Genomic DNA, 16,708 nt, shown 5'->3' with positions numbered 1-16,708 from the left:
ACCTGCTGTCCCTCTGTCTGAGGGATTCGCCTCAATCCATTACATGCTTGGATGCTGATAGTGTTTGTCAGGATGCTCTGCACGCGCTGAGACAATTAAGCTGAAACACAAGGCTGGCTTAATGAAGCTCGGCAGGAAAAACATCCTCAAACAAGGTTCTTTTGCCATAGAGATAGAAGTAGACAAGGTCCATTCATGTCAGCAGGAAGCACATGGCTCCACTGGGTCATTGTTGTGGTGTAGCTGAATGCATTGGTGATAGTGCAGAAAGACCAAGAAACCATGCAAATGAGCCAACACTGAATGTAAACTTTTTGAGATTTAATGATTTACTGATGCACTTGCAACCACTGTATATGCTACGCTCTCAATTTTAGACTATAGTGTTGTTACTTCCATGCAGATCTGCCTTGTCTGTAATGTATAATATTTTTATTGGAACTATATTTCGACATAAAAAGGTCATTTTAATTAAACCATCTGTAAGCCTAGTGGGGATCATGCACTCAGTCATGTGTGTGTGTATCTGGCTGTCTGTCTGCTGCTAATCTTGAATAGCCTATTACTGGACCCATCAGCTTCATATTTCGTGTACACATTAATGAGTGTATGCTCAAGGACTTCTTTTGGTTGCGGTGATTCACAGTTGTGAAAAAACACTTTATTGGCTGTTTTATACTGTCAGTGACTGCTGACTCGTCACTCCTTAACTGGCCAATAGGGGATACAAGTGATCAGCAAAATCACAATGTAAAAAGGCTTTTCAATTAATCGGCTAAGCTAAAAACAAGCCTTACCTAGTCTGCAATAGGCAACATTTTAGCAATTGTTATGGCTCAAAAACGGACATCCAAAGAAATGTCTGGCCTCATTTTGAACCAGAGCATCTGCAGATTGATTCCATGCCCGATACATTACGATTCACTAAAGTTAGGCACAATACAAGATGAATAAATCCCTGTTTCTAGCCACTTTAAAGGTGCTTATAATGCTAACAATCACATGCACAGTTTAGCTGAGCTACGGTTAAAGCTCCATAGTACTGTACTGTCCGAGTACTGTCCTTGTCCCAGTATACAAGCACCGGTAAGAATCAATTTATTGATCCAAGTATGTCCAACTCCACCACAGTAGGTGGAGATATACCCTCTTTCAGCTAGTTGCGTTGAGAGACCTATATTTATACAGTCTATGCTATAGACCAAATCATAATCATAACTGTTTATTTACAATAATTTTAGGGTAGAAAAAAAACGCTGCGTCACCTGCATGTAATTAAATGATGCTGAGCAAACTTGAGCCACCTAAAAAATCAATATCCATTTAAGTGTACGCTGTATTTAGAATGTTGTCACCGCTTTACCTTGCTGTCAGACAGCCCTTACCGACAGGGATTTGAAGCCCTTATATTAAAAACACCAGACTCCTTTGAGAAAAACAGTCATTTCACTCCACTGAATAATGGAGTTGCGGGTTCATGCTGCCTGCATCAGCTGTTGTGTTGGTTAAGAGGAGAACATCTTCAAATATATAGTGTACACTTAAATTTGCATTGACTTTTTCTTAGGTGGCTAAAATATGTTTTGCTGTGGCCCCGTCCACAGCAGTACGTTGCGTAGCTTCCTTGTCGGTGTTGCTGACTGCATTTAAAATAAATATATAATACTACATTTTAAGTTGTATGTCTCTCTTCAGTGTTTACATATTTAAATGCCTAAACCGTTTTGCAGCACCCCTTCCCCCTCAGAAGTAACAAACAGTCCCTATCTCTAACAAAATAGGAAGGTCAGCATGCTTGTAGCATTTTTGGTGCAAATTTTTGATCTAGTGAAGTAGATTTGACAAAACACAGGCTTTGTGTAGATCAGTGAATTTACTGCGTGATGCATACCTTTTTTTCGTTTTAATATCTGAATCACACAACTTCCCCAGATAATTCTAGTTCAGCGCTTATTTTTCATTTGCTACTTAACCAATTAAAGCTAAAATGATCTTGTTAACTGTTGCCTCAGTTAATTTGTTTATCATTTTACTCCGGCTATTCACAGCAGGAGATAATTTAAGACTGAGCAATGTCAGTTGTGGAACACTTATTCTAAAAAAGTGAAATAGAACTACACCAAATGCTAATAGACAACGGATTAAAGGCAGTTAAAAAGACAGAATGAAACAGTAATATGTTACTTAGTGACAGAACAAAACAAAAGTCTGTTTACTGTAAATCTTTAAATGATTGCATAAAATGGAACCAAGCCTGCAGGCAGAAAACCTGAGTGCAGAGTTTAGTATACATGACATGCTCTACTTACTGTAACATAAAAAAAAAATCACATTTCATTCAATTTAAGCTTTTAATGCACTGCTCACCTGCAAAAAATGCTGCAGTCATTTGCTGCTACATCTGTTTTTACACCATTTCATAAGGACCACCCAGCTAACACGAACGTTCCCACAACACTGGCTAACGTTACCTAGAAGTTGTAATAATGTTTTAAAGAAAAAACTGATAAAGAAAACATTGAAATTGAAATATTAACTGCAACATTTTGGGGATGTTTTGGTGACGCTGAGATCATAGAATATTCTTTTATAAAATGTTCTCATAATGTTACATGAGAAAGAAGGAAGAACATTTTCAAAGCAGAAAATGTTTTCTGGATGTTATTAAGGCCTGAAATTTCCATTTTTTATTATTTTTTTTAATGAGAAGTTCCTGTAATGTGGAAAAAAAAAAACTACTAACATTTTGATTGTGTTTATAGAGAATGTCACTTTAACTTTAAGAAGGCCATTATAGGAACTAAACAAAAAAAAAACTTACTTCATCATTACTAAATGTTTGCATTGTACCAAGATAGAACATTTTAGAACCAAAAATTGCTAGCTGGGAAGCCTGGTTGTAGGCCTATGCCTCCAAGGAGAGACAAGGTCAAAGCCAAATATCAATTTTGTACATTTTGTGCATACATAAATGGAACATGAAAGCTTGTGTTGGACTTACCAGAAAAAAATTAATTAGCATCCAAATGCAATGTCACATGCCGTGAAAGGCAGTCAGTTTTGCATTTCTTTTCCCATAGTGTCCTCTCCTTTTTCATATCTGTTGGCTTTATGTTGCTTTTTATTTGACTGTGTATTGCTTATATAAGAAACTTATTGGTTAGTGCTTACTTAAAGCCCACTGGCAGGTGAGGCTGGCTCCATATAATCCCAAATAATGCCTTAACGTATTTTCAGGTTTTGTCTTGGTGTGGTATAGACCCTTAAAAGCTTGAAGGTTTGTTATTATTTTTCTGAGGGGGAGAGCTGGGTTGGATGAAGCAGTCTGTGTAACAGTTTTAAAGCCCTGGAACACTGTGACGAATGGGAGGATGAGTCACATTTTAGCAATGATGGCAAAGGAAATTATGCGACTCTTTTAAATTATCTCTCTGCGCTCCCCGGGCTCTGAATTTTCCCTCAGATTAGATAAACAGTTGGCTTTAATGAAATGAAATATTTTATAATAATTGGCTGTCAGTGTGCATGTACCTGCAGCCTTTTATGACAAGGTATTTCTCATCTCATTAATGCCCCCCTGCTCCCATAATGGTATGTAATGTGTCAGATGTAAAAAACATAACCTGTTTCATGTGATGTACTGCTTCAAAGTTCAAAGATTTTCCGAACTAAAAGATCTAAAAAAAACAATGATAATATGGATTGTTATGAAGTTTTGTGTTTACAGTCATTGTCCCCAGAGGATAAATGTAATAACTTTGGTGATCCCTTGACTGTTTCTCTAGCGCCACTAGGACGTTGACATTTGTGGTTTTAAAATCAAATGGATCACATTTAGTCAACCCTTTTTGTGAAATGTCAGTGTTTTGTATTTTATTCTAGTATATAAATTACAGTTTTAAAAGCATGGAGAAAAGGTCTTTCTGTCTCAACATGTCATGTTTGATGAATGGCTGTATAAAAAGATGGACAATGCATCTCCACTTTCTTCACCTGTACAAAACTGAAGCGAAAATGTCCAGAATACGAGTGCTGCCATCTTACACCGCTAACATCATTTGGAGCCAGAGTCTGTGCAATACAGCAAACTCCACTGTATCAGTTGGCACAAATATACCTGACAAAAACAAACTTATCTGAAAAATGAACACTTGGGCATACATCATGGTAATAACAACAACTTAAAACACCAAAAACTATTTATGGGAAAATTATTTTTTATGTGTACTTTTTCAGTTTTTGGCCCATGTCTAATCTGCTAACATGGATGGGGCAGGGTTTAGTGACTTTACTGCAGCCAGCCACCAGGGGGCAAATGATGTTTTGGAGTTTATGATTATCACAATGATAGCTGGCTAGCTGCATCATTTTTTTGATTTTTTTTATGACTACATTTCTGCAAATGAATGCCATCCCCATTAAAAAAGCCAGGGTTAAAAGGGAAAAGCTATTCTTGTAGTTATCATAATTACATGTTTGAAAATGTTATAATTTCAAAATTTTTCTCAGAGTCATTTCTTTGTTGTTGTTTTGAACTTTTTTTGGTGGGTTTTTATTTGTTTTATTTTAAAAAAATTTCAGATACTTTTTTTTTTTTTTTTTTTTACTTTTTACAATTTCTTTGCAAATGTTTGGGTAATTTCTTCTTTTGTTCCTCATTGCTTTCTTCCTGTGTTTTCTAAAGAAATCATGCCAATTTACTCAGGGTGCAAAAGGTTAAAACATTTTTTTCTCTTAGTCATCTATATAAGAATATGACGAAACTATTTTCATATAATACCATTTTTGCAGCTGATTTTTGTCCGTGTATTATAGAAGCCAAAAGTTAGCTGCAGCGCTTTCTTAGATTTCTTACAGAAGTGAGTACATCCATGGTTTCCATGTCACTGAATGAATTATCAGATGTTTCCAGTGTCACACTACTTTGTTAACCTTTACGCTTGCCTATTCAGCTCTCCTGCTCCCTGCCACTGTGCAGGAGAGAGGAATCACACTCCAGGTGTTATAAATGAGATGGTGTGTAGGCTCGTGCGGGGGAAAAAAGGTAGCTGGGGCCGAGCTGGGCGCTTTAATCACCCCATTCTCCTTCTCTTTCCCTGCCTCCTTCCCTCTGGCCCTCCACTCATCTCATTACAGACAGGAGAGGGTGAGAAGTGAGGCCTGTGTAGACATTAATTATTGAACCTTCTTCTTTTACTCCAGCTCCTCCTCCACAGTCTCTGATAACCTTAACTCCCAGCCATTATACAGTGTGGTAGGTATAGCAGAGACATCTAGAGAGAGATCCAGTTTGGGGATTTAACATTTCAGAGACCATCCCACTTAATAGCCTGCATGTGACATGTTTGCCTACACAAGCATTATATAGTTCCCCGTTTTTAATTGCATTTTAATTGTTCCTCGTCACTCCAGTTGAGCTTCAGCACTAATTAATTCCATTTGGCTTTAAATCGGGGCTGTCATAGCAAAGTAAAGCAAATGATTACCAAAGCTGACATTTGACTCAGTTTATTGTTTTTGTAATGTTGACTGAGTTATGCTCCGCTCGTTGCCTCCTGCCATGCCAAGTCAATTTGAATCGCCCAGTCGGAGTCCAGCTAATGGAGGTTGTTGGGGTCAGCGTGGCCAAGACATTGAGGGCAACCTGACTGTGATGCTAAAAAATCTCACTGTTCTCTCCTTCTGTCCCCTGTCCATGTCTTTTTGCTTTGTATGTATGTGTGTGTCCATCCGTGTGTGTGTGCCTCCTGCAGGTTTGAAAAATCAACATCAAACCTCGACCCTCGCAAAGCCTCTGAGCAGGAGAAAGAAGACGCCGCCAAGATGTTCAGCACCAAAAGGTCAGCACAATGTCACTTTTGATCTATTCTTATCAACTCAAAAAGAAAAGAAAAAAGACAGCAGAAATCTCAGGGCATTTTAAAATGGCTCCCGCTGATAATGGCTGACATTTCTGGTCAGCTGTGCTCCACTGATGACTTTGGATTTGAAAAGACATTGATGTGAAGAAAGGTGGTGGTTGATATCAAGTCACAAAAAACATTCCCCTTCATTATTTGTTCAGTGTAAAGTCTGTGAATCATATAATTTGAGACATATTATCTTTACCATGTACACTTTGGAGTTAATATTTTTAGCTACCACATTTCTTAGTAGGAAGACCACAGAGAACTCTTAAAGCTGAAGTGTAAATACTCTCACACAGCCCTTGTAGGAGGTTTAGGAAACCCAGTTTACAGTCCTTCTTGGTTGTGTGTACATTCTGTATTTTTAATGTGGCTCGTGGTTGCGTACAGTCTGCATAAATCATTTATCACTTTGGCTTTTCTGGATGTTGACTGCGAGGTAGAAGTGGTCACGTAGCTTAGTCAGTGTGTGTAAGGTGGGTCAAGTGGATCCAAACGAAATACTTTTGGTTGTTTCTTCCATGTTGTTGTAATCCTTGCTGAAACAGTTCACAGCTTTAGTTTATATTTAGCGTTAGATACAGTACCGAGGACAGCTCATTCATTCTCCTGTTGGAAACACAAATTAATTTCTCTTGAATTATTAATACCATGAATTCTAATGGAACAATGCATTTTAAATCAATAAGGTTATAATGTGCAGGCTTATTACCTTTTAAAAGCTAATTTTGTTTCCACAGCCTTCAGCTATATAACCTGGTGAGGACATGTGCAAACTGCAGCCTGCGTGACTGTAGTTTCTTAACAGGAAATGCTAAATTGGTTGGTTAAATTTGTATGGACAGCCCATATTATGAAAAGGAGGGACATTTTCTTTCTACAGACTGGTTAGAAAATACAATATTTGCAAGTGCAGCATATACAAAACACATTATCATACAGAATCTGTTAGAAAATGACCATTCACAAAACCCCTCTTCCAAATAGTAATTGTTCAATCACACTGTAGCTTAGCAACAGTAACAAGGCACGGCAGCCCTGTCAAGCATTGGATTTCTCAACATGATGACGCAGTGTGCATGGGGCTGTAGAAAGAGCAGTACTCAAGCTTTTGAGGGTGGTGTCAATTTTAGCCTTTCCAAAACCAAAAATACAAGCGCGGAAGTGTAGGATATGGATTACACTGGGTGTTTGTCTGCCCTTATGTAAGCTGCAAATGGTAGCATGTCTGGCTGACTGTCTTATGAGCTACAGTGGCAACCTTAGGGTTACAGCTTTGCTGCAGCTAATGGGGATCTTAATAAACTAATAAACTAATGTAAGACTGGAGATACTAATGAAAGACTGACATACAAGTTTAATCTTACATTTTCTTCCTTATCATACTTATAACACTACAACTAGCTCACTGCAATACAAGAGCAATACAAGCATTTCTATATTTCCATGTCCTCTACATGGATAATCGTGTGAGGATGCTGACCTTTTATTGGAACCTGTTAGCTTTAACCTTAGTTTTGTAGCACAATATGTAACCATCAAGTGCACATTGAGGACCCTTACATAGGATTCCCTTTTTTAAAAACAGTCAGTTTGACATATCTAACACTCAGCCAGAGACAGTGTTTTTAATCAAATCATGGAGCTAACATTAGCTTACTTAGCTAGTTTGCTATAGCTGATAACATCTGCCATGACAGGGTGGCTGTGGCTCAGAGATAGGGTGGATCATCCACTAATCAGAAGATCAGCGGTTTGATCCCTGGTGCCTCCAGTCAACATGCCAAAGTATCCTTGGGCAAGATACAGAACCATAAATTGCTCCCGATGCTGCGCTATTGGTGTTTGAGTGTGTGTGTGTGTGTGTGTGTGTGTGTGTGTGTGTTACTGAGTAGCAGGCGGCACCATGTATGGTAGCCTTAGCCACCAGTGTGTGAATGTCTGTCTTAATGGGTGAATGTGACATGTAGTGTAAAAGTGCTTTGAGTGCTTGGAGGACTAGAAAAGTGGTATACAAGTGCGGGTCCATTTACAGTTGTCATTTCAGCTGTCAAAATCTACAGTTGTCTGTAGTGTTGTCGCAATACTGGAATTTCTAAATCTGATACGGTGCCAATATTCAATACAATTTTTGAAAACCTGGGATAAATTGACACTGAGGGTGCACAATTTTAATTTTTTATCAGAAGATAAGTACAAGTTGGCAATAACATAAAAACTATGACTGTTCTTTTCCTTCTTTTCCATACCGGTTTATCGATACTGCAGAAAAAAAGTACTGAAACTGTTTCAAATATTCATTGATATGTATCGATTAAACATTAATTTTGACAATGTTTGTCTGATTTTGTCTACCTTTCTGAAATCATTGGATGCGTTATTTCCAAATTACCAGAAAAAGAAAAAGAATCATGTAATCTGTCCATGGTATTATTGTAAACTGCGTATAAGGGTAATGTGAGAATGTAGAGCTAAATGTGTATAGCAACACTAACTACTGGGGATGGGACTTTGCTCTGATCATTGAAGGCCATTCACTTGTAGAAATATTTGCCTTTTTCTTTACATATTGAAATCTGTCTTGAAAGCCATGGTGATATAACCTATTAAAGATTTAAAAGTTGATATGAAATCTACGTAAATTCTTTATGTGTTTGAAAGATAAAACCACAGTGCTTGTAGTTCACAGCAATAACTAAACAGAAAAATCCTCTTGTTTGCATCCCAAAGTGAGACTTGTGTACTTAAATTCATTCCTGTTTTTTCCACAAAACCTGTAGTTGTTATAATCCCGTGTTCCTTATCTTACAATATCAGATGCTCACATTTGACCTTGTGTATTCAAATACTCGTCAATATACTACACACACACTGAGGTACACAAAGGTTGTGTAAGTGAAAGGGCTTTGTATCGATGACAGCTGACTCCACAGTGGAGGGACCTCATGGTGAGATTAGACTGACATCCACCTCTCAAATCCTGATTGGAATTGACAAAGATTACTCGCCACTGCATTCGTAAAATGTTGATTGCTCCTTTTCCTGCACTTTGCAAGCAGTGTGATCTCCTACCTACCAGTCATATTTTGCAACTTGGGCAGAGGCCTCGGTCTTCATTATAATGTCACTCAGGGCTTTTGCTTTGTACCTTGATGCAGGGGGTCGGCGGTCCAGTTTACTCAACAAAACTACTTGGTTTGAGTTGGGGAGAGTTTGTGTTTGGTTACTCACGTGCTCACAGGTTACTACCACTACACGACTTAAATGGCTTGGACTTAAGTCAGACGAGTAAAAATCTGATGAGTTTAAATTACATTTTTGATTCCTCAGATCTACTTTGTTTGAACTAATCTGGCAGCATCCACTCAAAATTACATTAATGAGTGCTAGCTGGAAAAAATTATACCCAAGATAATTTTGCTCATGTACAAAAACTAAGCAGTGGTCAACAAAAAACCGAATACAGAAGCGAAACAACTTCCAGCATTCTTCTTTTAATAAATAGACTTGAATTTTAAAAAGCATTCCTGAATTTTGGAAATGTGATATATTATTACTTTGTTGTTAAAATGGTATTAGATTTCATGAAGACCACATTATGACCTGTTCAAGATTCAAAACTCAGTTTGTGACCAGGGACTTGTCAGTCTTGACATAACTTGATGGAAACTTGCTTGTCTTGGCTTGAGACCAAGACTGAGATTTGACTATGACTTGCAAAACAATGACTTGGTCCCACCTCTGCCAACAAGTGACTAACAACTCGTGACAAAATAACCTAATGTTGACTTTTAGTTTCACAAGCGACACAAACACCAGCGTCCTGGGTCAAAGTCCTATGCTAATTTGACCCATCTATCTCTACCTCTGCCTTAACCTCTACCCACCCTTAGTGGACTTTATTTGCTTTTTATACTTCATCCATTGCTCTGAACATCTAATGATGATGCAGATGGGTTTGAGTTGAATGAAAGCCTGGTGCATCTCGTACAGAAGCCAAAGGGTGCATTGTTCCTAAGTAAATGACTGCCTAAACTGTATTTTTGACACTCTGCATGTGAGACCAGGTTGTTGATAGTCATAGCTTCACATAAAAACCCACATAAGGTTTATTTTAGTTATATGTTTTCTGTCAGAACAGGATGTCCACAGTAGGAATAAAGGAATGTGTTTACAGCTGGGCATTTCTGTTTTAGTAAGGTGTAGGAGCCAGGTTAAGGTATCATAATGTAATGAGGACTGAGTGGTGACACAAAGCTGCATCCGTCCACCCATCTCCTTGCAGTGTGTGTGATCATCATACTGTGGGTGAGAAGATGATTAAACCAAGCCAGCTCTCCATCTTCAGGGAGCTGTGTCAGCACTGTCGATGACACGGATACGCTCAGAATGACTGTAATGGGCTGCCATCTTGAAATTCAAAGACTCAGAAAGCTCATTCACATTTTTGCTGAATACGAAACAAAGCATTTTTCTCCCGCTAAACTGCTGAACGAAACATAAAGTGGGTGAGCGGATCTGTGTATCTGTCAGAGATTGCTATGTGCTGTTGCGGCTTTATCTGTGGGTTTTTAATATTGGCTCTCCTCTTGGGTTCCCTCGAGTCATCTCAAACAACACTTGCGTACAATGCAAGAGCCAAATTAAAAGTCTTTCATTAAAATTTAATCAGTCAAACGTCTTAACGTAGCAGTTTAGCTTTGTTTTGAATGGAATGAAGTGTGGAACAGAAGCACAGATAATAAATCCAAAGCATTTGCACTTTCTACTTTTGACTTTGTTTAGCGCTCTCTCTTCTGATGAACTGCTTCACTATTATGGATAAACTGAGAGTACACGTATCCACAGCTTGATTGTTTGTGTCTACATGTGCTCATTAAAATGTATCTGGAGTGCTGTAATCTGAGTCTTTCAGTCTCGATGAGAACATTTATGAAATGATGCACCATATAGCTTTGAGTTGGGTTGCACATTCAGACTCTTTCTTGGAGTGGTATTGTTGTCTTAGAAATTTGATCAAATTTACATGTTTTGAACAGAGAAATCCAGAAATGGCAATCACAACTCAAGGCCTAGCCTGACAATCAAACTTATATACCACTCCATTACCATTCCTTAAATGTTAGTTCATTTCCTAACTGTAGGCAGTGGCATTTTTTGTTTGTTTTTTGTTTTATAGCAAGTAACAAGCTGTAAGAATGTTTACGGCTCCCTGTACAGCTTTTCAGTGTGATTCACACCCGTTGCCATTTTTCATGTGACTACTGTAAGTAGTCATGTAAGAAAATGAGATTCCCGTTCTTGAAGGACAAAAATTGTCATTTGTGTGTCAATTACTCAACCCGTGTTCTGTTGAATTTTGAGGTTTTTCTTGCATGCCTCCGGCAAACGAGAATCCAAAAATGGCAAACGTTCTTGATAAATTGAAGTCATAGTGTGCTGCGTTTAACAATGGTAAAACTATATCAAAAGATCCTGTTTACAAAGACAACTCTTGCAGTATAATCCAAGTCTCATCTATCAAGTTGTATCCTCAGTACCTCAGTACTTCCCAAACACATTCATTTTAACTAAAATGTAATATTTTAAACACCTCTTCACAAACAGTCTCATGCGCGGACAAGTAGTGCACCTACACTGTTTATGTGAAAGCTTTTTACATATTACAGTTCTGCTAAAATGCATGTGTTTTGAAAGTACTGAGCATATGACTGGAAAAATCAGACTTGGATTATACTGCAAGAAGTTGTGTGACAGTTTGTAAAAGCATATTTTTATATAGTTTTGCTGTTGTTGACATGGACCCCTGTTACTTTAATTCATCAAGAATTTCTTAACTTTTGGATTCCTCGTTCACAGTAGAGGCATGCGAGAAAAACAAAGTTTTCCTCCCAAAATTAAGTATAACATGAGGTGAATAATTGATAAAAATAGTTATGGGGGGGGGGGGGGGGTGTGTTTGAAGTATTCCTTTAATCTAACCTGCAAAGCTTTTACTGGTAAATTGTTTCTCGAACCTGAAGATACACTGCACTAATCTGAACAAATCAGAGATATGCATCATTATTCCTAAAGCCCGTCCCTTCCTATCACGACTAACTCACTGACTTTCCTGTTTTAGTTGGGTCAGAAAGGAAAGTAGAATGAGTTGTCACGCAGGCTATAAACAAACTTGCAATAAAGCCATGTTATCCAAAGCTCTTATGTAATGAAAATGGAAGTGAAAGCACCTGACCTGTCTGTTATAATCACTGTGAAATGGTATGCACACCATTTAACCTTAAACCGCACTGAGTCCTGCAACATATTGTGTAATTGTATATAACATTTCCCATCACTCCTGAAAAGGTAAAACTGTGGGTTTTTTAAAACCACTGTAAAAGCCTAAGCCACAAAAACTTGATACATTATGAATACATAGGTTATTCCCTTAATACTGCTGACTGTAGGCATTTATTTATTTATTTATTTATTTATTTAAGGTTTGTTAAGTGTCTATTTTAGGCATTTCTCCCAGCAAAAACATTTCAAACATGGCTTCTGGCTCCTTGTTTGTGTGGACAAGTGTGGGTTGTGAAAGAAATGTTGTTACCATGTGTTTTATCCTAATCTACATTTTCCTTGTAACCATTGTAATCTACATGCCATTTCATTTGAGATTAAGATTGAGAAGATTGAGGTAACAGCTTTGTTTGTAGTTTATTTTTGTGGCAGCACTTCAGTTTATACATGAAATAGTGCAAACCTTGTGTAACTCCAGCTGTAAGGGCCATGACACACCAAGCTAACAGTCAGGCTGTTGGTGAGCATCTGTTGCCCTAGTTTTTGTGTTATGTCCCACACTGTTCACACATTTCTCTCAGCAAACGGCAGAGCCCGTTGCTGAGAGAAATCTTTCTGATTGGCAGTTCAGCTCACTATTTGAGAAAAGAAAGCAAAGTTAGAAAAGCAAACAAGTGACATAAGCCAGGAGGACGTGAGATAGAAACAAAGAACATTGTTAACATGGACCGTATATAAAGATGGCCAACATCAGAGTTCCCCCTAAGTGTAACATTTCAATCTGGATCGTCCCCTGGTGTCTGGCTGCAGTAAAGGCCATAAAGCCCCTCCATGTTAGTGAATGGGACATAGGCCAAACTAAAAACTCAAAGTACACACCAAATAATTTTTTCCCAATGAGGGTTGTTGTGAGGCGACACATATGCGTCGTGAGGCAATTGGCCATCATCACCATTAGTTCTTTAATGTCGGTTTGGTGTGTCTGGATCATAATACACAACACAGCATAAGTCTTACCCTAGGTTTGCAGTTGAAGTCACTTAGCATTATCGTCTGGGCTGTGGAGGTGTTTGCTTGGATGTCACAAAGAATAATTTGGTTCCTGTCCTTGGTTATCAACCTTGTAGAGTTCTCAATTCAAAGTAGTTTTACACAGCTTTTTTTGGGAAAGTATCAGGACAGGAACAGGAAACAACTGTCATGCCGACAGTGGCTACGACAGAGATCTTGGAGAGATGGTGTGAACGTGTCACAACCAGACCAGTAATTTCATTCAGCAGGAACTGTAATGAAATTACCCCAATATGAGTTAGAATCATTAGTGGCAAAATGGGAATCCTGACCTCGCCCAAATCTCTTCACAGCTTTTTCCCACATTTAATCTGACAGAGTTTATGTTTAATGGAGCCTGACTGGGATGTGTGCGGGATGTCCCAATAAAGTGAGACATGTGGAAAGGTGCCTTCCTGTGGTAGCTGATGGGTTCTCCCTCTGCCTCACCGGATGACTCATCACAAACAATCTGAACAACAAAGCAAGTAAACTGTCCAACATGTCCTTGGCATACTCTTGTATCATGATGACATAGTGTGTTTCTACCTGCACCTCTGCCCTCATCTATACAGCAATCAATACGCCACATATTCATCATGGTAGTTAAGCTTCTAATGACACGTAAGTAATTACAGTCTTAACGAAATATCAGATCCGACATTGACCCCCTACTTATCCTGACCTTCATAAGGAGTAATTGGATATCTGACTGTCTGTAGCTCTGAGCTGTTGATCGACATCAAGGGGCCTTGCACTTGATTACTTATGTATGCAGTGGGAAGAGAATGGTGTCTGGGGAGTGGAGTGCATGCTGGGATGTGTTAACCCCCTGCAAAGGCCTGCTGATCCAATAATGATGAACAGGCTGCCATCCCGACGCTGCATGCTGACTGTCCTTGGACTGACCTTGAGGGGTGATGCAACAGTGTGGTCGTGACTCACACAAAGACATTATCTATCTTTCACTTTGAAGACTGTGTAATGTAATATACATTAGGCTGGGCTGTACATGCATGATTCAGTTGAATACAAAGTGATGTTTTTGCTTTTAATTATACTCTGTACTTGGCCACAGAAAGTTCAAGTTTCTGAGAAGCTGGCAGGTCTCCATTATATTTAAATTATATGACACACCAAAGCTACAGTCAGCTTTTTAACCATCTTTGCAAAGCAGTGCACAGGGTACAGTATCTTGAACTGATCGCAGCAGCAGCAGTTATTCTACTTTGTGCTACAGTTCTACACATTCTAGTTTCAGACAACCTTAGTGTTTTAGTTTTGAATGCTATCTCAGTAGTAAAAACATTGTACTCATCAAAGAAGTTGATGAGATCTGGAAGGTGGCAACTTCACTAAAATGACAATCATAATATAATCCTGTAATTTATAAACAAATTTTGACTGAGACAACAAATCTGCCCAAAAATATCCATACAGACTATCTTCCTGCTATAACTTTGCATTATTGTGATGATTTCCACAGTTGTGCACTCATTCAGACTTTATAGTGCTCTATATTTTCTGGAATAATTTTCAAAAATGTGTACAGTGGATCAAAAAAGTGGTGTCGGGTTCGCAGACTTTTTGCCAACAATTTCACAATGAATTATATCGTTTCTGAAAATCAGATACACAGCCTTTTAAAATGACTTTTGGGAGCATTTTTGCCTTTATTTAGCAGACTGACAAAAGATGACAGGAAATAAATGACAGAGATTGAACAACATGAACCAATGATGATTTTGTTCATGGTCAACACCCTCATCCAAAGGTTGCCATTTGTAAATCTATAATTATACTAGATACTGTATTCCAAATCATACTCATAAATAGACTTAAAGTACATGATCAACAGTCAGTAGATATGGCAGTAATCAAGGTCCTGTCAGTGCAGCTATGGTGGAAAATAACCTGAATCTATCTGAAAGTGTCAAAGGTAGTTGTCAGGTTTTGGTGTCACTACCAAATTGTTAAAAGAGCAAGTGTACTCTCCAAACTCCCCATTCAGCTCTGATGTTCAACAATCATCAATTCTGAGTTGGCCATGGCCAACCCCATGACACTCCTCCAAAAAAGACTTTCCTCCAAGAAATTATATTTCTGTCAGGCCTCCATACCCTCTTAGTGGGCTTTGTCAATGGGATGCTGGCAAATGATCCATTAGAGTAGATCCAGTAGATCCAGTAGATGGAAGAGTGCACTGCTCAATGCAGCACATGGTAACAACTCTATTATGGACATATGTTTTTTTTTTTTTTTACAATAAAATGACATAAGAATGAGTATTGTTTTGTCATTTGTAATTCGCTCCCAAATAAGTTCACTACTAAACAGCACTATTCTTATATTCAAATTGTGCAAAATTCCTCAAATTCCCAAATTCAACTTTCCTTGGAAAACTTCCAGGTATTAACTGACCCTTTACAACCCTAGATAAGACCCATTCTAAGCAGGGTTCCCAGGGTCATGGGAAACCTGGAAAAAATCATGGAATTTAGGAATCACATTTTCCAGGCCTGGAAGAGTCATGGAATTAGGAAAAACTAGGAAAAATGGAATGTTGTTGTGTGTAATGAAATTGTCACAGTAAACCACACAGTAAATAACCTTCCACGCAATGTAACATAACGGCAAATCTATTTTCTGAAGCTTTTGACAAAGCGTAGCTTGGATATGTGTTCATATGTCACGTTTTATTTACCATCATGTGTATTTCTCCTTTTCTTCGCATGTTCTGTCTCTCCCTTCATTCACGCCAGCTAGCTGAAATTATGTTTGAATATAATTTTATTGTTTAAAATTAAGTTCTTACAATAACCTTTAGTGGATGCCATCTCCTCGTGTTCCATGTCTCACTTCATGTAACCCAGCTGGTTGAAATTATATTTGAATAGAGTATAAATCTGATATGTTTGAAAAATGCTGGATAAGTGGGGCAAGTTAAAAAAAACAACAAAAAAAACAACTTTATTCTGGGTCCTTGAAAAATCATGAAAAAGTTTGGAAATTTTGTTCACAAAAATATGCAGGAACTGTGATGCATGCAGGGTTTGGATGTGCTGCGTGTGCTGTTGGAGTCTTTTTCTTAGCGAGTGGTACAGCTGAGAGCACACCCAGGGTGGACAAGAGGCGGCTGTGCTAGCCAGCAAGAACAATGTGGATCTAATCAGTCTCCTGGCGTGACATGTCCAAGTTGGTCTGTACCTCCACTGCTTAGTTTAACAATGCAGACGGCAGCAGCATTTTGATCAGGCACACTTGAATGCAGCAGGTGCCGGACATATAAAGTGACAGCATCAGTAATAGCGCCAAAGGACTGCTAAACTCTGCAGGAAAGTGATGAGGTGAGGGTTTCTGCTGATACTGGAAAGAGGGAGGTATCAAATGTCAAGGGACGCATTCATTCTACTGTTTCTTCATGGTGCTAAGCCGAGTAAGATTGTAAAAATATGCAGGGAAAGGGTGTG

At 38.4% G+C, this 16,708-nt stretch overlaps 1 protein-coding gene across 3 annotated transcripts in view; it reads left to right on the top strand.

Annotated features, from left to right (window-relative positions):
- oxr1a (oxidation resistance 1a) overlaps nt 1-16,708 on the top strand; it is a 208,020-nt gene that overhangs the window by 11,460 nt on the left and 179,852 nt on the right. For all 3 annotated transcript variants that reach the window (XM_042489230.1, XM_042489232.1, XM_042489229.1), the window contains exon 2: nt 5,754-5,840. In XM_042489230.1, the coding sequence (XP_042345164.1) occupies nt 5,824-5,840 (17 nt within the window). In that variant the 5' untranslated portion in view covers nt 5,754-5,823. The remainder of the gene's footprint in view (nt 1-5,753; nt 5,841-16,708) is intronic.

Source organism: Plectropomus leopardus, chromosome 7 (genome assembly GCF_008729295.1).
Source record: "Plectropomus leopardus isolate mb chromosome 7, YSFRI_Pleo_2.0, whole genome shotgun sequence".
Lineage (NCBI taxonomy): Eukaryota > Metazoa > Chordata > Actinopteri > Perciformes > Serranidae > Plectropomus > Plectropomus leopardus.
The sequence above is the reverse complement of the archived record's forward strand: the minus strand, read 5'-3'. Positions and strand labels throughout refer to the sequence as shown.